Raw genomic sequence first — 22,692 nt, 5'->3', positions numbered from 1 at the left:
GTGTGCAGTCTTTTGTAATAGTTGTCTATGAGGCCCCAAATTCTTGCAGGTGGTATAGCTGCCCATTCGTCTTTGCAAAATGCCTCCAGGTCATGCAAAGTCTTTGGTCGTCTTGCATGAATCGCACGTTTGAGATCTCCCCAGAGTGGCTCGATGATATTAAGGTCAGGAGACTGTGATGGCCACTCCAGAACCTTCATCTTTTTTTGCTGTTACCACTGGAGGGTCAACTTGGCCTTGTACTTGGGGTCATTGTCGTGCTGGAAAGTCCAAGAGCATCCCATGCGCAGCTTTCGTGCAGAAGAATGCAAATTGTCTGCCAGTATTTTCTGATAACATGCTGCATTCAACTTGCTATCAATTTTCACAAGATTCCCCGTGCCTTTAGAGCTCACACCCCCAAAACATCAGTGAGCCACCACCATGCTTCACAGTGGGGATGGTATTCTTTTCACTATAGGCCTTGTTGACCCCTCTCCAAACATAGCGCTTATGGTTGTGATTATAAAGCTCTATTTTGGTCTCATTACTCCAAATTACAGTGTGCCAGAAGCTGTGAGGCGTGTCAAGGTGTTGTCGGGCATATTGTAACTGGGCTTTTTTGTGGCATTGGTGCAGTAAAGGCTTCTTTCTGGCAGCTCGACCATGCAGCTCATTTTTGTTCAAGTATTGTCGTATTGTGCTCCTTGAAACAACCACACCGTCTTTTTCCAGAGCAGTCTGTATTTCTCTTGAGGTTATCTGTGGGTTTTTCTTTGTATCCGGAACAATTCTTCTGGCAGTTGTGGCTGAAATCTTTCTTGGTCTACCTGACGTTGGCTTGGTATCAAGAGATCCCTGAATTTTCCACTTCTTAATAAGTGATTGAACAGTACTGACTGGCATTTTCAAGGCTTTGGATATCGTTTTATATCCTTTTCCATCTTTATAATGTTCGATTACCTTGTTATGCAGGTCTTTTGACAGTTCTATTCTGCTCTCCAGTTGTGGTTTCTAAAAACTTAAAATCACATCACCTTTAATTTCCCACAGTTGCTGATGGTGTCATTATATTAATAGACCTTTTTTCAATTGTAGGATCTCCCACAGTTGTCATAATTTCCCATAGAATTGTAATGTTTTTCAGTAGGCCACACATGATTATTCATGTGCATTATAAGATAACGATCTGCTGTAACAGAGGTGGACAATGATAGGAGTTACATGTCCATTATGTTCTTTTTTTAATTTGTTGTGGTATTAAAACTTGCTTGTTATCTTGTCCCATAAAAGGCCATGGCTGGGCATTCTCAAGTACACGAAGGTCCATCTGCCTCCAGTAACTTAGTATGGAATGAAATTATGTTGTTTTAATTGAAGATCATGTGTCTGACTATACATTATAGATGTTCATGATCTCAGCATTAGGGAAAAGTAACTCATCTCTTCCTTGTTAATAGGAAGCTGTAAAAGGTCCCTATTGAAAGGTAGAACAAAAATGTAATTTAGACATGGACCATGTACAGCTTTTGATGGAGTAGAGGAGGATGAGCATCAGAAAGATACATCTTTTCATTGAATCACCTGACCACCAGCTAAATGAGGGCACTGTGGGTGACTCTAAATGACAGCATGTCTCATTTATATTTTCAGATAATAAAGAGAGTACAATGAACAAGTCTGGAAATTTGTGCATTTATATGTACAGTAGCCTACATGAATTAAAGTGATAAGAAATTAAATGTCTAATCTCTATGCTATATCTGTGTGCTTGCTTATTTTGATTATTGGGGGGTTACCCCCCGCCCCATCCTCCCCAGAATGTACACCCCTGTCTGGAACATAACCTACTCTGGAGCAGGTTATGTTCAGAGAGTAAGTTGCAATGGCTACTAACATACCCTAAAAGTTACCTCAGTACTTGGAACAGAAAGATGAGGTAAATTTACCCGGGTAAATCGCTTAACCTGCTCTCTGGAATACCCCTCTGTTGTACTGCTGTGTAAATCTTCTGTGTAAATATATTGTGTAATTGTTTATATTAAGTCTTGTACAATCAGGCCAGGAACACACTGAACAGGGAAATCAGAGTGGCTAAAAGAAGATACTCTGAGAAGCTGAAAAACAAGTTTTCAGCTAACGACTCTGCATCAGTGTGGAATGGCATGAAACAACTCACAAATTACAGGACTCCTACCCCCAACCCTGTAGGGAACCTACAACTGGTTGACGACCTGAATGTGTTCTACTGCAGATTTGAAAGGCCCAATCTCACACCCCACACCCACTCTGACCTTCACTTCACACCAACACTAACACCTCCTGCAACCCCCCTCCTCCCCCCTCCTGCTACTCAACCTGCACTTAAGATCTGTGAAGATGATGTGTGCTGTGTCTTTCTGAAACAAAAGACGAGGAAAGCTTCAGGCCCAGTTGGTGTCTCACAAGCGTGTCTTCGATCCTGTGCTAACTAGCTGGCTCCCATCTTCACACAGATCTTCAATAGATCACTGGAGCAGTGTGAAGTCCCATGCTGCTTCAAACACTCAGTCATTATTCCTGTCCCAAAGAAACCAAAAATCACAGGACTTAATGACTACAGACCTGTCGCCCTGACGTCTGTGGTCATGAAATCATTTGAGAGACTGGTGTTGGCCCACCTGAAGAACATCTCCGGACCCTTTCTAGATCCCCTTCTATTTGCTTATCAAGCAAACAGGTCTGTGGATGATGCAGTCAACATAGGATTGCATAATATCCTGCAACATCTGGACAGACCAGGGACATATGCAAGGATCCTTTTTGTGGACTTCAGTTCAGCTTTCAACACCATCATCCCAGCTATACTCCAGAATAAATTACACCAACTTTCTGTTCCCATGTCTATCTGTCATTGGATTACCAGCTTTCTGACGGACAGGCAGCAGCTTGTGAGACAGGGGAAACTCACTTCTAGCACCTGTACAATCAGCACTGGTGCCCCCCAGGGATGTGTGCTCTCCCCACTACTCTTCTCCCTCTACACCAATGACTGCATCACCAAGGACCCCCTCTGTCAAGCTCCTGAAGTTTGCAGATGACACCACTGTCATCGGCCTCATCCGAGATGATGATGAGTCTGCATACAGAAGGGAGGTTGAACAGCTGGCTGTCTGGTGCAGTCAAAACAACCTGGAGCTGAACACGCTCAAAACGGTGGAGATGATTGTGGACTTTAGGAGGAACACCCCAACACTGACCCCCCTCTCCATTCTAAACAGCAATGTGGCAGCAGTGGAGTCATTCAGGTTCCTGGGCACTACCATCTCACAGGACCTGAAGTGGGAGACCCACATTGACTCCATTGTGAAAAAGGCCCAGCAGAGGTTGTACTTCCATTTCCAGCTGAGGAAATTCAACCTGCCACAGGCGCTGCTGATACAGTTCTACTCAGCAGTCATTGAGTCTGTCCTCTGCACTTCAATAACTGTCTGGTTTGGTTCAGCTACGAAATCAGACATCAGAAGACTACAAAGGACAGTTCGGACTGCTGAGAGGATTATTGGTTGCCCCCCCCCCCCCCCCCAAGAACTATACACTTCCAGAGTGAGGAAAAGGCTGGAAAAATCACTCTAGACCCCACTCACCCTGCCCATTACCTTTTTGAACTGTTGCCTTGTGGCCGACGCTTCAGAGCTCTGAGCACCAGAACCGTCAGGCACAGGAACAGTTTTTTCCCTCAGGCTATCCATCTCATGAACAGTTAAAACTGCCCCGTTGAGCAATAACTATGTGCAATACACAGTTTAGTCTTTCTTATATTTATCCAACACATCCAACCTCTTCTGCCATTTCATTCCTCTGAAGAAAAAAAAAAAGAAAACATTTGCACTGTACATATCAGATAACAGATTGTATTAGATTTGGACTACCTATGTGTATGTGTGTGTGTATGTATGTATGTGTGTGTCTGTACGTATGTGTATAATTATTTTTTATTTTTTATTATTATCTATATCTTGCTGCTGTTTTTGTATTGTTGTACACTGGAAGCTCCTGTCACCAAGACAAATTCCTTGTATGTGTAAGCATACTTGGCAATAAAGCTGATTCTGATTCTGATTTTGATATTATTGTGTATTCAACTTTTATTAATAATGCACTTAATGTTTTTAAATAATGTATGTTATATAGAGTTATGATTTAATGTTTGTAATTATGTGAATCAGTGATAAATACATGAAACAATGCTTTGTTGTTGTTTATATTATACACTCAGTGACAGAATAATTAACATAATCAATGCTAAAATAAATCTATCTTTATAAAAATAGATTAAAATAATTTATAATAGCCTAGCATGATTTAAAATGTCCCAAAGAGCATCTTGTGTGCTTCATTGGCAGAATGGAAATCTGACCATTTAAACGAGTTAACATGGCAAACACCACAAATTTGCTTACATTTGATTAGTGACCTAGAAAACGATTCATTCTTCATTTTACACCATAGGCTATCTTTTCTTTGATTTAATGTTTTCGAAAACCAAAAATTTTGTTTAAATAATAATAATTAAAAAAAAAAAATGTTACAATATTTTCAGTGTGGTCACAGACTTTAGGACCCCTCTGTATATAATATATAGAAAAATGAAGGTTGGATTAAATCAACCTGAATAGTAATTCTATTTATTGATTTATTTATTTTTAATAATCCACACTTTTCCTTGTTTTGGTGTGCTTAATTACTTTTGATTGGTCAATTTATGTTTCAGACTGTACACATGTGCTTTCCTTTTGACCACTTTCGATTCATTTAATACTTCAAATTAAAATAAAATAAACATTTAACCCCTTTTATTTGCTTTTGCACTCTACACATTATTATAAGCACGACCATGTTCTCTCTTCTTTCAGCGTTGCGTTCAGAGCCTTCAAAGGAAACGCAGATCGCCCAGGAAGCAGCTGAATGGAAGTGGGCGTGGCTTCAGAGGCGGCGTGCGGAGTGACGTATTGCCCATAAACACGCGTACACACAGCGAGAACAGCGTCATTCACAGAAGCAAATATCTATAATATATTACTCTCCGATGGACAGCTTCTGATATGGACGAGTGGCAGAGTTTATAATCGCTTCTGGTACTGAAGGTAAGCGTGCTGACTTGTTTTTCGATTACTAATCCATTGTAATGGCTGTCAGTATTTGAAGTTGTTCAGGCTGCGTCCCATATGGGAAGAGCAGTAGATGTATCTCTATTATAACAGACATAACGGACCACATTTCTCAGCGCGCTTTGCTTCTGTTACCTGATATACCTTTTATGATGATTCAGATGCACAGAGCGGCACAGGGGCATTGTGCATTTAAATACAATATTGGTACAGGTCAATCAGCCCGATCAGAAGGACAGAGCATCTGATACAGGCCCGAACAAGTTCAATATATGAACACATGGTGTGTTTGATGTAGGCTGTAAGTTGATTTTGATTACTGTAATATTTATTTAGACATTGCAATGTTGGGACATGCACAGACTTTATTGCTTAAGACTTATACATTTTTACTTTGACATTGGGATTAATATGCCATTGTGATATTATATGGTTTTATGACATTTAAAGCCACTTGCATGTTTAGTAGCATGTTTAATAATGCATATTTTTTGCTGTGCATGTGATGAATAATCTTTGATTGGATATCCCTAGTCATAAAATTCTAAAGGAATGTGTTCATGGTTTCCATAATGATTTAGAACCAATTGTGATGGGATCAAATACAGTAAGAATTGAATAAGGTTCTCCTGGTAATTCTCATAAGCTACATACATTTGCAACATTTAAAAATGATTCAGTATTAAATCAAATGACCTCAAAATCAAACTTTAGACATTGCATGCAATGATGTCACGGATCAGGAATATTTTGCACTATATAGTGACAAACAGGTGTTAAGGAAAGTACTGTGGTTGTTTTTGTTACTGTTTAGTGTTTTGGGAGACAATAAAATCAAAAGTGCCTTTAGCTTGTACCCTACATTTGAACAATTGTAAACCCTTAATTCTGTAGATTTTAAAGTGCATTCCAGGTCAAGTTGTTGTTGTACTGCTGTATGGCACATGCATATCTGCCAGTGCAAGAGTTTCCAGAGATGTTGACAGCTTAAAGGAGAAAGATCACATGCATCTACTAGTGACACTCTTCTCAGTACACAGTTGTGATAGTAGTACAATATCACTTTTTCCTGATTTGGAGTGCAAGATAGTCTAGTGCCATGATGTGGCATGTTTATTCACTCTAATTGTGTTTGCACTGATATTATAGTTTGTAAGTGTGCCTCTCATCCGCCTGTATAGTCTCAATGTAGTTAAAGTGAAAGAAACTCTACTCTCGAGTTTTAGAGTAACCTTACCGGACAAGCTTCCAAATTGCCCAAACACCTGAAATAGTATACGGTCTTTTTGTTAGTTGGTTTTTATCAAGGTTTGACATTCCCTAAGTGCTCAAGGCGTTTCCCAGGTGCTAAGTTGCAGTGTTCATAAAGCTGCTTTGAAACCGTAACTTGTCAAGCTACAGGCTACTCATAATTTGAAGCAGGCTAATTCAACTACAGTCCAACTATCCTTTTGAAAAAGAATTTGGCTACCAGTGTTTGATGTAATCTGATGACAAAGTAATCAATTACTGTAATCTAATTACTTTTAGGCACAAAAGTAGTGTAACTACTTTTTTATTATACATTGCATTTTAAATTTTGTAATCAGATTACAGTTACTGACTTTTAATATGACAAAGTAATTATTTTTAAGTACATAACTTGAGTTACAACTATTCATGTAATATAGTTTAAATGTGAATTCATATGTTCATACATACGTCTGTTTGCATTTCTGGGACAGCTGAAGGGTGTGCGACAATGAACAAGGAGAAAATGGACATTATTTTGATTTTGTTGAGCGGGTAAAACTTTTTTTTGTGACAAGTGTTTTAGAATGTAACTTAAAAATAAAGTAATTAGTATTAAAGGAAAATTTGACCAGGGTGGGATTTTATTTTATTTTATTTATTTATTGTTTTTGAATTTTCCCCTTTTTCTCCCAATTTGGAATGCCCAATGTGCTTTTAAGTCCTCGTGGTCGCGTAGTGATTCGCCTCAGTCTGGGGTGGCGGAAGACAAATCCCAGTTGCCTCCGCTTCTGAGACCGTCAACCCGCGCATCTTATCATGTGGCTTGTTGAGTGCGTTACCACGGAGACAGAGCGCATGTGGAGGCTTCACGCCACCCACCGCGGCAACCACGCTCAACTCACCACGCGCCCCACATTATAGCGACCACTAGGAGTTTACCCCATGTGACTCTACCCTCCCTAGCAACCGGGCCAATTCGGTTGTTTAGGAGACCTGGCTGGAGTCACTCAGCATGCCCTGGGATTTGAACTAGCGAGCTAGCGATCTCCAGGGATGGTAGCCAGCGTATTTTACCACTGAGGTACCCAGGCCCCAGGGCGGTATCTTTTATATATATATATATATATATGTTAGTTATCAGATTATATTTCTAATTCACGGGATTGCAATCAAAGCATTACTCGGTTAATAGTCAACATGATCACACGATAAGTCGGCATGTTGTTTCCGAAAGTTCCGCTACCCTAGGATCAGTGACATTAGGCCGACTCACTTTACATCTACAACATTACATTTTTACTTCACTTATGGTTTGGTTTAGGTTTGGGTTGGGGGGGTAGAGTTAATAAAATATGCATTTCTCTTCACTGTATTACATCCTGTACAGCTGAAAACCAGCTCGCTTTACAACTCGCTCTTATGGCTTTGGCCACTGGGGGCAGTGTTTTGAATTTCGGTCAGCGTAGATCGATCTTTGCTACAGAAAAGTCAACCTACTCAATGATTTCACAGTGAGATTAGTCTGTAATAGGATTTGGTTATTTTCAGTATCAAACAGCATTTCAAAAGATCAATTTACCATAAATGCTACTCAGTAAAACTTGAATACACTGTAATTTTTGTAAGATTTGAATGAATATATATATATATATATATATATATATATATATATATATATATATATATATATATATACACACACACACACACACACACACACACACTGGCGGCCAAAAGTTTGGAATAACATACAGATTTTGCTGTTTCGGAAGGAAATTGGTATTTTAATTCACCAAAGTGGCATTCAACTGATCACAAAGTATAGTCAGGACATTACTGATGTAAAAAACAGCACCATCACTATTTGAAAAAAGTAATTTTTTATCAATTCTAGACAGACCCCATTTCCAGCAGCCATCACTCCAACACCTTATCCTTGAGTAATCAAGCTAAATTGCTAATTTGGTACTAGAAAATCACTTGCCATTATATCAAACACAGCTGAAAGATATTTGGTTCATTAAATGAAGCTTAACATTGTCTTTGTGTTTGTTTGCGCGATCGGCTATGGAACATCGCCTTGTTGTACCAACACAAAGAGGCACCAGAATACTTTCCCGGACTTTCAGCTTCATCGTACCACGTTGGTGGAACGACCTTCCCAACTCTATCCATGAAGCTGACTCACTCTTCAAAAAACTACTAAAAACACATCTTTTCCATGAGCACTTAACCAGTCATTTAAAAAAAAAAAATTCCTGTTGCACTTTATTCTGTTTTGAATACTATTATGATGCTAGTGATACTTTGTAATACGGCACTTTTCATACCACTGTCTCCTAAGATGATTTGCTTATGTTTTCCTCTTTTGTAAGTCACTTTAGATAAAGGCGGAACTGGCATGTCTTAAGGTCAATATTTGGTCAAAAATTGCAAAAAAGAAACAGCTTTCTCTAGAAACTCGTCAGTCAATCATTGTTTTGAGGAATGAAGGCTATACAATGATTTCATACAAAGGTGTACACTACAGTCTTCAAAGACAAAGGACAACTGGCTCTAACAAGGACAGAAAGAGATGTGGAAGACCAGATGTACAACTAAACAAGAGGATAAGTACATCAGAGTCTCTAGTTTGAGAAATAGACGCCTCACATGTCCTCAGCTGACAGCTTCATTGAATTCTACCCGCTCAACACCAGTTTCATGTACAACAGTAAAGAGAAGACTCAGGGGTGCAGGCCTTATGGGAAGAATTGCAAAGAAAAAGCCACTTTTGAAACAGAAAAACAAAAAGAAAAGGTTAGAGTGGGCAAAGAAACACAGACATTGGACAACAAATAATTGGAATAGTGTTATGGATCTTTTGTGGGATCAGGTAGACTGTAAGGTGCATGAGATGTGCCCGACAAGACAGTCACATCTATGGCAAGTGCTACAGGAAGTGTGGGGTGAAATGTCACCTGAGTATCTGGACAAACTGACAGCTAGAATGCCAAGGATCTGCAAAGCTGTCATTGCTGCATGTGGAGGATTTTTTGATGAGAACTCTTTGAAGTAGTTTAAGTAGTTCTGAATTTTTAAAAAATTGTAATGGTAATTTTTCACTTTATTAATGTCCTGACTGTACATTGTGATCAGTTGAATGCCACTTTGGTGAATAAAAGTACCAATTATTCCAAAATTTTGGCCGCCTGTGTGTGTGTGTGTGTGTGTGTGTGTGTGTGTGTATATATATATATATATATATTATATTACTTCATGTTTTACTACAAGAAACATGTAAAAGGTGTCTGAACAGGGACCCAAATAAATCTATGATTTTTTTCTTTTTTTTTTTAGAAAGTTTAATTTAAATCCATTTAACGAACCAATTCAGTGAAAATAATGTGACTCACCAATACTTCAAATGAGAGAGTATGTTGTCATGCTACACTGCTATTCGTTGGAAAAAGTAGATGTTTACTGTAAAAGCTACTCCATTTTGAAAACAGCTGAGCTACAGTACCTTCTGAAATTTGTACTTACATTAGTAGTGTGGCTACTTTTAGTTAGTTACTCCCCAACACGTTTAAGTTGTTTAAAAAGTCTGTTTAACCTCTGAGATTTGGTTCCCAGTTCGTAATATTTTGGGGGTTTTCTTGCCATTAGTTTTAACTAATTGTGGCCTTTTTAGTGTATTATCTGATACACTGATGAGCCAGAACATTATGACCACTCACAGGTGAAGCGAATAATATTGATCATCTCCTAACAAGGCCACATGTTGAGGTCTGGGTAGATTAGATTGTAAGTGAACAATCTGTTCTCGTGGTCAACGTGTTGAATGCAGGAGAAATGGGCAGGAGTAAAGACATGAGCGACTTTCACAAGGGCCAAATTGTTATGGCCAGGTGACTGGGTCAGAGCATCTCTGAAACAGCAAGGCTTGTGGGGTGCCAGCAGTGGTGAGTACCTACTGACAGTGGTCCGAGGAGGGACAAACCACAAACCGGCAACAGGGTGTTGAGTGCCAAAGGCTCATTGATATGCGTGGGCAACGAAGTCTATCCCGTCTAGTCTGAACCGACAGAAGGTTTACTGTGGAACAAATCACATACAATTTTAATGATGTTTACAGGATGAATGTGTCACAACACACAGTGCATCGCACCCTGCTGCGTATGGGGCTACGTAGCCGGAGACCGGTCAGAGTGCCCATGATGACCCCTGTCCACCGTCGAAAGTGCCTACAATGGGCATGCGAGCGTCGGAACTGGACCTTGGAGCAGTGGAAGAAGTTCGCCTGGTCCGATGAGTCCTGTTTTCTTTTACATCATGTGGACGGCTGTGTACATGTGTGCCATTTACCTGGGGAAGTGATTTTACCAGGATGCACTGTGGGAAGACGAGAAGCCGGTGGAGGGAGTTTGATGCTCTGGGCAATGTTCTGCTGGGAAACCCTGGGTCCGGCCATTCATGTGGACATCAATTTGACACGTGCCACCTACCTAAACATCAGTGCAGTCCAGGTACACCCCTTTATGGCAATGGTATTCCCTGATGGCAGTGGCCTCTTTCAGCAGGATAATGCGCCCTGCCACACTGCACACACTGTTCAGGAATGGTTTGAAGAACATGATGAAGAGTTCAAGGTGTTGCCCTGGCCTCCAAATTCCCCAGATCTCAGTCCAGTTGAGCATCTGTGGGATGTGCTGGACCAACAAGTCCAATCCACGGCAGATCCAACTTGCTACTTACAGGACTTGTAGGATCGGCTGCTTATTTCTTGTTGCCAGATACCAAAGGACACCTTCAGGGGTCTTGTAGAGTCCATGCCTTGGCGGGTCAGTGCTGTTTTAGCAGCATGCATAGGACCAAAAGCATATTAGGCAGGTGGTCATAATGATTTGGCTTATCAGTGTATGTGAAAGGAAACTGACCTCTAATCAACACAAATGAGATACTGCCACCCTGTAAATTTGTGCCATTTCAGTAGAGGAAGGGCTGGGTATAGTTAATCAAGAGAGGAAAAACTGAAATCCGGAAGAAGTTTGAAATGGAAGTTCATGTCACAACTCACAAGTGATTGATTGCACAGAATGTTGCATAATTTGTTTTTGGGTAGCTGCTGACAAATGCTGTAAGATGTTTATGAACTTTTTTTTTACAACATTAAGATTTTATGTCAAAATATATATTCATAATGGAATTCTAGGCTGTTGCGGGTGGATGCCAGGGCAGTTGCTAAGGTGTTCCGAGTGTTTTTAGCACATTGATGTGTGGTTGCTAGGGTTCTCTAGGTGGATGCTATCATGCTAGGGTGTCACTAGGGTATTCTGGGTGGTTGTTAGGTATCTAGAGTGTTCTTAGTAGTTGCCTGGTGGTTACATACTGGACCAAAAAAGTTTATATGATATTCTGGTCCCTAGATATGACTTGGGTCCCTCCTTCACTGTAAATCTATGGATATGTATTTTTTCACTCTTTTTCATCCACTTAGTGACATTTGCATGATTGATTGCTTTGCAAAGTACTGTAATCGCATACCTCTCCTCAAAAAGCTGCATGGCTTCATTGATGTCTGTAGAACATGGTACGGCACAAGTTTTATACTTAGGCAGGGGCGTAGATTCTGGGTGGATGGGGGGAGATAACTGTGTGTGATTCAGAACAAACCAGTGATGCGCTGATCTGTGTGCACGTGCATGGCGGCGCTCTCAGATCAGTTCACATGCATTGTGAAATCAAAATAATGCAGGTTCAAGCATTCGTGCAATTCCAAACATTAGTAACAGTTACACGTTATTATACAAATCTACAAAAGTGGCACAGAATAATAGAAAAGTAGGAGATTACAGCATTTCAGGAAATGCTGAACATTGTAAACTGTCAAATACACATTGCCTTTCCTGTGTCTGAATAAAAGCTCCTTGTGAAGTTGAAGTAAATACGACAGCACTTTCAGTGTCAAAATAAAAGCCCCAGGTGAAGATGAAGTAAACAGGACAGAAATGTATTACTTTTATATAACGCAAATCTAATAATCAGAATAATAATGATAATTCAAGTCAGTGAGGTAACTTTGCACACCTTGTTTTTCACAAATATTTATTAGTAAAAACATTTAGAGGTAAATAATGCTTTTTATTAAGCTACTATGTATTATTGTGTATGAAATATAAATATAAAGTGCACATCAATGAAAATGATTGAATTTCATTCTCCCTTGTGTTTATTTAATGAAAAAATATTATTAGATTTTTATTTAATGCCTTGAACATATTTAATCTACTTGACTACGATGGCTGTTTGGATGAAATGATGGTTCCTCTGATTAAAAAAACAACAAAACAAAAACACGAGCCATTTTAGAGCAAATACATAATTATCGAGATATATCGAATATCGTCAATAGGCTGAAAAATATAGAGTTATAATTTAAGACATATCGCCCAGCCGTACTGTAGCTTCATGCTGCAATACCCCCCCCCCCACAATGTTCAAGCCAATTCTACACCCTTGTATTTAGGGTTAGGGGGTTTGTTCAAATACACACTTGCATGAGCAATAGAAATAGTGATCATTATGAGGTCATAAAACAGAAAGTACAAATGTTATTTAAAATAGTTCTAGTTAAAAGCATGTCATAGTGTAGGACACAGCTTTCACTTCTTGACATGTCATCTACCCTTTTACCTTATTGAATGACTTGTTGGTTTGTGTACATTAACAAGATTCAAACAGAAATGGCAGCGGCTGTTTTAAACAAGGAACCAGAAAGTGTTGTGTTTTCCTTGAACTTTTGGCACACTTAAGCTTCCGTCTGTTACAAGGATAACATGCGCGCATGCTCTGGGTTTCTTCAGTGCACTGGCACACTTATGTGTGCCTATGTGTGTTTGTTGAAGGTGTGACTTTGTATGATTTAGACACAAATAACCATGCAGTTAGGAAGGTGAACATGGGTTTTACAGACGTTTACGTTTATTACTGTGAAGACCCTAAAGATTGAATTGTAAGAGTTATTCTGACTTTTTGTTAGTTTAGGCCTACTGTAGTTCAGTAATAACTCTGTTAGTATTTTACAAATTCAGTTTTGTTTTGTGTTTTGTGTTATGTTTTGTCTAGTTTTGTTTTGTTTGTTTCTTGTTTGGTTTTTTGTGTTTTATTTTTCTTGTATTTTTGTTTTTGTTTTGTATTGTCTGGTTTTGTCTTGTTTGGTTTTGTATTTTTTTTTTTATTTTTTTTTTTTATTTTATTATAATTGTTTCTGTTTTGTTTTCAGTTTTTTTGTATTTGGTATTTTTTTTTTTTTTATCATTAATTAGAATGTATTTATTTCAAACGAAATGGCTCGATATTTGCACAGGCAAACTCCCAATTAGAAAAAAAAAGTTTTCATCTGTAATTACTCATTTATACTCGTAATTATTAATTCTAATAATCTGTTATGTACATTTATTTATAAATGAAAGTTTATAAAATAATTTAAAATGTTAATTAACTTATTTATAATTTATTATTTAGGTGACACATTTACCATACACTGACTACTTCCCCTCACAGGGTTTGACACTCGCCCCCCACCCCCCCCCCTCTCTTTCAGAGGATGGGAGCAGTGAGTGGTGACTGGAGGAGATGTCATTCGGTCGACTCCTGCGATGTGCATCGTCCAAAGCCTCTGACCTTTTGACCTTTAATGTGGGCACAGGGGGATCACGGGCGGTTCAGGATGGAGAGATCATCTTCTCTAAGAACAATGTGTGCGTGCACCCAGCTGAGCCTTTGCCCGGACTGCCTGAACATCACCCAGGTAACACTCACACACACACACACACACATGCGAACAGTTAAGCAGTCATAAATTTATACTCTTCTGTCTTTCTGATTGTCTCCTCCAGGTTACCTGTGTGTGCACCTGGAGAAAGACGAGGCTCTCGGCTCCACCCTCATCCTCACCTGGGTGCCCAACTCCCGCATCCAGCGTCAGGACGAGGAAGCGCTCCGCTACATCACACCCGAAAACTCTCCAGTCCGCCGTAACGCCCGCCGCCGAGCCCACCGGGCTCACTCTCGCCCGCCGCCTGCCCCTGAGGAAGAGGAGGATGATGATGGGACGGAGGCAGTGCTGCAGAACCAGCAGCTTTCAGAAGAAGGCGATGAAGGCTCCTGCGAGCTCTCCGCAGACGAGGTGAGCCGAGACAGCACCCTCGGCTCTGACTCGGACACCTTCTCCTCGCCCTTCTGCCTGTCGCCCGTCAGCGAGGCGCTGGGTGAGAGCAGCATCTCTGTCTTCCTGGATAATGAGAGCAGGTGAGAAAAAGCTGAGAATGTAGAAATACAGAAACTTTGAACACACTGATGCAAGAAATTTCACATTTGTGCAAGATCAGCACATTTAAAATGCTTCTCCACTGCATGTATCACCTCTTGTGTTCCATGGAAGAAGGAAAGTCATGAACAGATTATCAGTTTATAAACACTTTCTGCTGTTCCTCTCACAATGCTATCTTATAACATAAAAAACTTGTACAGATGTGCATGACTTGTAAGGTGATACATCTTAACCCTTGCATTAAATAACCAACTACATTTACAAATTGTTCAAGTGTGAGCAAATTGCGCAGTTGCTCATCTGATAGACTTCACTTGCGATGTCAGAGCACGCAAGTCGACATGTGAGCCAGAAGTGTCATAGAAGCCCCACAAAATGACGCAGTTGCTTCAGCAATTGCATTTTTCATGTCACACTTTCTTTTATGACACTATCGGTTAGGTTTAGGTTTAGGGTTGAAGTTAGGGATGTTGGTTTTGTTGATTTATAACTCGATAGAGAATTATGTTCACCCAGTGGACATTTCACCTCGGCACTGCCGTGAAACGTGTATGAAGCCACTTAATATCATTTTGTAAAAATGTTGTAATTTTCATGTGATCTTCCTAGACCGTGTAACCTTTTGAAATTGAAGTTGTTTGAAGCAATTACTTACACCTGTTTTTGAAAAGGTTTTAACTGGGTGTTTGATGTCAAAATGAGTCTATCATGTGTATGCTGTGATGTTTCAGTTGTGTTACCTCAGATCTGTAGTGACTGTGTGTAGTAAGAGGAGCTGCTCAAAGCTTATTCATAATTCATAGATCAACACAGCATGGTTGATTACATCGTTCAAAACATCCTTTAGCATAGCATCAGGTCAAATTTTTATTACTCTCTGAACCTACAGAACACTTTCTACTTTCATAAATTCACAGTATGCCCACCTCTACAGACACTGCTACACCATAGCCTAGTACCCACCTAACACCTCATAGAACACTTTTGCAACCCTGTAGCAGTGCTGAAGCTGCTATAACACTCTAGCATTGTGGCTGCGAGTTTTGCATGGCAAAAAAAAAAAAAAACACCTGCACGAAATGCAGATCTAGTTTTGTTCATGCTCCCATGGTGGATAGGAAGAAAGCTCTTCATTCACCCTACACGTCAACCAAAGTAGGTCAGATGAGCTTCCACTATTAAACCTTTATACAGTTTTTTTTTTAATGGCTGATAGGAAAGTACCTGCCTTTGTAGAGCAATACAATACTTTAGGAAATTGCAGAATAGTCCCATCAGTCACATACAGTTCAGAAAATTGAGTACACAAATACAGGTGCATCTCAATAAATTAGAATGTCGTGGAAAAGTTCATTTATTTCAGTAATTCAACTCAAATTGTGAAACTCGTGTATTAAATAAATTCAATGCACACAGACTGAAGTAGTTTAAGTCTTTGGTTCTTTTAATTGTGATGATTTTGGCTTACATTTAACAAAAACCCACCAATTCACTATCTCAAAAAATTAGAATATGGTGACATGCCAATCAGCTAATCAACTCAAAACACCTGCAAAGGTTTCCTGAGCCTTCAAAATGGTCTCTCAGTTTGGTTCACTAGGCTACACAATCATGGGGAAGACTGCTGATCTGACAGTTGTCCAGAAGACAATCATTGACACCCTTCACAAGGAGGGTAAGCCACAAACATTCATTGCCAAAGAAGCTGGCTGTTCACAGAGTGCTGTATCCAAGCATGTTACAGAAAGTTGAGTGGAAGGAAAAAGTGTGGAAGAAAAAGATGCACAACCAACCGAGAGAACCGCAGCCTTATGAGGATTGTCAAGCAAAATCGATTCAAGAATTTGGGTGAACTTCACAAGGAATGGACTGAGGCTGGGGTCAAGGCATCAAGAGCCACCACACACAGACGTGTCAAGGAATTTGGCTACAGTTGTCGTATTCCTCTTGTTAAGCCACTCCTGAACCACAGACAACGTCAGAGGCATCTTACCTGGGCTAAGGAGAAGAAGAACTGGACTGCTGCCCAGTGGTCCAAAGTCCTCTTTTCAGATGAGAAGTTTTGTATTTCATTTGGAAACCAAGGTCCTAGAGTCTGGAGGAAGGGTGGAGAAGCTCATAGCCCAAGTTGCTTGAAGTCCAGTGTTAAGTTTCCACAGTCTGTGATGATTTGGGGTGCAATGTCATCTGCTGGTGTTGGTCCATTATGTTTTTTGAAAACCAAAGTCACTGCACCCGTTTACCAAGAAATTTTGGAGCACTTCATGCTTCCTTCTGCTGACCAGCTTTTTAAAGATGCTGATTTCATTTTCCAGCAGGATTTGGCACCTGCCCACACTGCCAAAAGCACCAAAAGTTGGTTAAATGACCATGGTGTTGGTGTGCTTGACTGGCCAGCAAACTCACCAGACCTGAACCCCATAGAGAATCTATGGGGTATTGTCAAGAGGAAAATGAGAAACAAGAGACCAAAAAATGCAAATGAGCTGAAGGCCACTGTCAAAGAAACCTGGGCTTCCATACCACCTCAGCAGTGCCACAAACTGATCACCTCCATGCCACGCCGAATTGAGGCAGTAATTAAAGCAAAAGGAGCCCCTACCAAGTATTGAGTACATATACAGTAAATGAACATACTTTCCAGAAGGCCAACAATTCACTAAAAATGTTTTTTTATTGGTCTTGTGATGTATTCTAATTTTTTGAGATAGTGAATTGGTGGGTTTTTGTTAAATGTGAGCCAAAATCATCACAATTAAAAGAACCAAAGACTTAAACTACTTCAGTCTGTGTGCATTGAATTTATTTAATACACGAGTTTCACAATTTGAGTTGAATTACTGAAATAAATGAACTTTTCCACGACATTCTAATTTATTGAGATGCACCTGTATTTCTGGGCTTAAAGGAAACAAGAACCAAATCAATGCGGAACATTGTATATCAAAAGAAGTACAATGTGGCCCCCCATGCACTACTTTATGCCCGATGTGGCCCCTGTACAACCCCTGGTTTAAAGTGTATGTTCTTTTCCCACTGTACTCTAGGAGTGGTGATGGTGTAGTGGGCTAAAGCACATAACTGGTAATCAGAAGGTTGCTGGTTCAATCCCCACAGCCACCACCATTGTGTCCTTGAGCAAGGCACTTAACTCCAGGTTGCTCCGGGGGAATTGTCCCTGTAGTAAGTGCACTGTAAGTCGCTTTGGATAAAAGCGTCTGCCAAATGCGTAAATGTAAATGTACTCCCAGAAATGTAGAATTCTTTCCGCTATGTTGATTTGTTGTTGTGATCCATCCTGTGACTTTTGTTATTTGGTCTGTTCACACACATGCACGCTCTTTAAACACCCTTCAGAACGCCTCTTATGTGTTTACATGGCCAGATTAAGCCCCGTTCTTGAGGAGAAACCTGGGTGAGTTAAACCGCTTTCGCTTAACCCCTTAAACAGCGTAAGGAAATCGGCGTTCTTGTTTGCATGACGTTTCAGAACGCTGCTTTCTGCAAAAACCCTGGAAAAAAATAATTTTCTTAAGTGGATGTAAACGTGGTCAATGTGATTCACACAAGTAGGACATCCTTTGTTGTTCATTGAACATCATTCCTATCAGCCAATCAGAATCCTAAACCTAATCTGTACCCTAATCCTGACCATAACAAATCAGACAGAAATGATTGGTTGCTCCAAACAAAGGATGTTGCTCCAGGAACCTGTCATAATTGTGTAAATAAGGTTAAACTAGTTGCATCAGTTGTTTTAAAGAGCTCACCCTGTAATTATTTACTCACCCTCATGTCATTCTTTGTGGAACACAAAATCAACCAATATGCAATGAGAGGATGTGGGTTACAGTGATTTTAAGGGGTGTTCTTAAGCATGACACAAAGCTTTTAAAATGTGATAAAAGACACCAATGTTCAATAAGTGGTTAGATTTATTATCCTTTCAAAATGCTGCCATATCGAGGGAAGCCCGGTTGACCTCCAGAGAAATGGTAGATTAGAGCAGATTAGATCATTGGTATTTCTGCAGTGCGATTTGAAGCCTGGTTTTTCAGCTCTGTAGGTCCATACAATGCAAGTCAACAGGGTCCAAAACTTTGAAGCTCAAAAAGGCAGCATAAAAGTAATCCATATGACTCCAGTGGTTAAAACCAAATCTTCTGAAGCGATATGATAAGAACAGATCAATATTTAAGTCCTTTTTTACTATAAATTCTCCTCCCTGCCCAGTAGGTGGTGATGTGCACCAAGAATGCAAATCACCAAAAACAAAAGAAGAACTCTTAGGAGAGAAGAGCGCTTTGGAGGGCTGTTTGAAAGAGGAGGTTAATAGTAAAAGGTGACTAAAATATTGATCTAAATATTAAATATTAACATTTTTGTGTGACGGGTGTGTGAGCAATAAACTCGCATTGCATGTCAAGGGCAGCGTAACAATTTTCAAAGATAGGCATTAAATAGACATTTTCTCAGCTGAATAAATATCAGTTTGAATGGCATGATGTATTTAAAAAAGGACTCCATTTGAACGTTTTTACCTTTGATACTTAAATAAGTCATCATAATATTACAATCCTAACTGGAAGACATTTAAAATATGCTATTATGGCCTGTGTCGTACTTGTAATGCTGCTCCACGGCCACACGGGGGAGACATTACAAGCCAATATACAAGAGCATTGCAGAAGTTGCTGTTTTGGCAGGAATAAGATCTCAGTCTGTGAGTTTCCAGAGATGAGGCAACACCAGATTCCCAACCCCCAACTGCTTCATCTAATATTCCCTCTTTTCAGAATAGTTTCCTCCTTTTGTTATTTCGGCCTGAGCTGCAGGGGTGAGGCCGGGACATGAGCTGCCCATCAGAAGATAAAAATCAGTGGTTTGTGTTTGACTCCAACTATGATGGAGTATTTCTATTCCTCTGCACTGCTTTGTGTGGAGGAAGTTCTCTCTGACCTGTTTTTTGACATTTGTTTTCTGGTTTTCACTTCCTCTGTGGATCCGTCATGTTTATATTTTGTGTCAGTTCTGATTTTGCTCCCACTTTGTGACTTCTCTTTTATTCTGTCTTTATAAAGTTTTCCTCTTACTCATGCTTTTCACTCTACACCAGATGTTTTTTTTCTTTCACCCTCTCTTTCTCTCTCATTGTCTCTCATTTCATGGCTCAAGTGTTTTGATCAGTGTAGGATTGAAGGAATAAAGAAATCATGAATGCCCCTTCCAGTTAAAATCTGTGGGATAACTTCCATATATTAAGGGGGCAAATTCTGCACTTTGTAGCATTTTATTTTTCCCCTGAAGTCCACTTACAATGATAATCAAGTTTTCTTGAACCAAAAAAGTTTTACATGACTCCTTACTAACTCTCTGATCCTTGCAATTAAACGGGTTGTTTTTGCTACTGTACCTTTAGGACTTTTATATTTAAATGACCTCTGTTATGATTGGCTAATCTCGTTGCATGTGAAGTCAGAAACAACGGCAGCCAAGTTGCTGAATAGGCGCTGATGAATGTAAACAAATGTTAATGTGACTATTTTAGACTATTATTGTATTTATTTATTTTTTGAAGCTTTTTGTATAAATGGTCTGGCCAGAATGGGATTGGAGTTTGTGACAAGGAGGAGGGTGGGCCCGGGCCGTGACTACGCACGCCCGGCCCCCAACTGGGCTAATCAACCGAGGAGAGGGATAAATGCAACAGAACGTGGCAGTTCGGGAGAGAGAGAGCCACATGCAGCTGCCATGTGTGTGTTTATGTTGTGTCTTTGTTTAATTAAAATATTACTTTGTTCAGCCGGTTCCCACCTGCTCCTTTCCCAACCTAAACCTTGTTACATTGGTGCTGAAATCCGGGAAGGAGGAGGGATGTGCTGTTGTGGAGTCCTCCTCACAGAGTTTTGTGTCGTGAATGTTAGACTACATTCAGCTCTTCAAAAGAGCAAGAAAAATCATGTTATTTCATGAAATGTCCACTATAAGTTATAGTATATAAAAGTTATTTTATCTCATTCTGAGATGCTTTTCTTCTCACCACAATTGTACGAGCGGTTATCTGAGTTACCGTAGACTTTGTCAGTTCGAACCAGTCTGGCCATTCTCTGTTGACCTCTCTCATCAACAAGACATTTCGATCCGCAGAACTGCCACTCACTGGATGTTTTTTGTTTTCAGCACCATTCGGCATAAATTCTAGAGACTGTTTTGTGTGAAAATCCCAGGAGATCAGCAGTTACAGAAATACTCAAACCAGCCCGTCTGGCACCAACAATCATCCATTCAGTTATGTAATCAGCCAATCGGCCAATCGTGTGGCAGCAGTGCAGTGCATAAAATCATCCAGATACGGGTCAGGAGCTTCAGTTAATGTTCACATCAACCATCAGAATGGGGAAAAAATGTGATCTCAGTGATTTGGACTGTGGCATGATTGTTGGTGTCATGCGGGCTGGTTTGAGTATGTGTATATGAATGTGTGTGTGTGTGTGTGTGTGTGTGTGTGTGTGTGTGTGTGTATATATATATATATATATATATATATGCATACATATTATTGAATTAATGTAAGAAAAGAGTAGAAGACAGAAATGCAAGATGTGCTACTAGGCTTTAGTATTGCAGAGGTGGAAAAACACAAGTTCTCGACTTTGAGGTCATGTTTTGCTAAGCATGATGTAATTGTAATATGTTAACAGTATTTGACAGCTCTGACTCTCAGTGGCATGAAACTTCCTGGGCCTTTTGTTCCAGTATGAGAATGATGTAAGAAATGGCCCCTGAGGGCCAATTTCTATCCCAGAAGTTGTTCAGCCCCTGGAAAAAACTGGTACAAATTTAAAGAGTAACCAAATATAACATGGATGGATGAATGGGTAGGTAGGTGGATGGAGAGCAGGATGAGTGCGCACATAGATAGGTAGATGCAGGGTTGGGAGGGATACTTTTAAAATGTATTCCACTACAGATTACAGAAAACATGCTGTAAAATGTAATTTGTAATGTATTCTGTTTGATTACTCATCAACATTCAACGATTACTTTAGATTACTTCTTCAGCCATGGAAGACAACAAGTGATAAACGTGATAAAAATCTTACAGTACAGTAAAACAAAATACACTTATATAAAGAATATATGCTCTAAAAAAAAAAGCATAAATATCTGAATCAGTGTAGCTTCTCAAGTTTATTTATTTTAAGGATTTATCCGATTTTTTTTATTTTATTTTATACAGGAAAAATAAATTTTCATTAAGAGTAATATTTTTGCAGTACATCTTTGCACTAATATCAAAGGTCTTAAGAAAATAAAAAGTTCTAACGTGGATTTCTTGATGGAATTCATTATAAAATATAATTGGGACTGGTAACAGTTGCATCTAATGGCTAGAAATACCATTTTACCTTGACATAATGCTAAATGTTCACTTGGCAGTTTACACAAGGAACTATTTCTGATGCTCCAAACTTACTTCAAAACCCCACTGTGTGTCTAACATCATCTTTCGATTGTTTGTGGATTCTGAGGCAGAAAATCTATTATTTGTAGCTTTCTATATGATGATACAGTCTACATTGGTTAGTATTTCTCATATAAGCATCCTTTATTTTTGTAAAAATACCCAAACCTCATAAAAAAAAAAAAAAATGGACAAACCATATAGCCTTGTAATCATGTATTTATTGGATTTGTTTTATCTTTTATCAAATTTTTTTTTTTTTTTTTTTTTTGGGCTATAGATTCTCAATGGCGTCAGATCCACATTTTCACTCATAACAGTATGAGAGCATTCTCTGTCTGCTCGTATGATTTTAACACATCATAATGAAAGTGTTTCTGCGCTGTACAAACGCTTCTCAGATCGCTTCATTTAAAAGCATAAATGTTCTCCAACTGAATAGACTAAATATAAAATGGAACAAATTACAATAAAATGATTGTAACTGTAGTGGAATACAGTTACTTATATTTGGTATTTTAAATTACATGTATTCTGTTACTCCCCAACCC

The 22,692-nt window shown here is 39.4% G+C and overlaps 1 protein-coding gene across 5 annotated transcripts in view; it reads left to right on the top strand.

Moving 5' to 3' along the window:
* The first annotated feature begins 4,966 nt into the window (after nt 1-4,966).
* Nucleotides 4,967-22,692, top strand: part of LOC127451114 (TBC1 domain family member 16-like) — a 37,333-nt gene continuing 19,607 nt past the window's right edge. For 4 of the 5 annotated variants that reach the window (XR_007899061.1, XM_051715548.1, XM_051715551.1 and 1 more), the window contains exons 1-3: nt 4,986-5,105; nt 13,908-14,154; nt 14,243-14,654. Coding sequence is in view for 4 of the 5 variants with exons in the window: in XM_051715548.1 (XP_051571508.1) it covers nt 13,980-14,154; nt 14,243-14,654 (587 nt within the window). In the remaining variant the exon portion in view is untranslated. Of the gene's footprint in view, nt 5,106-13,907; nt 14,155-14,242; nt 14,655-22,692 lie in introns of all 5 variants that reach the window. The other variant, XM_051715549.1, reaches the window with a different exon arrangement.

This window comes from Myxocyprinus asiaticus, chromosome 14 (genome assembly GCF_019703515.2).
Source record: "Myxocyprinus asiaticus isolate MX2 ecotype Aquarium Trade chromosome 14, UBuf_Myxa_2, whole genome shotgun sequence".
NCBI lineage: Eukaryota > Metazoa > Chordata > Actinopteri > Cypriniformes > Catostomidae > Myxocyprinus > Myxocyprinus asiaticus.
This window is presented reverse-complemented; position numbering and strand designations above follow the sequence as displayed.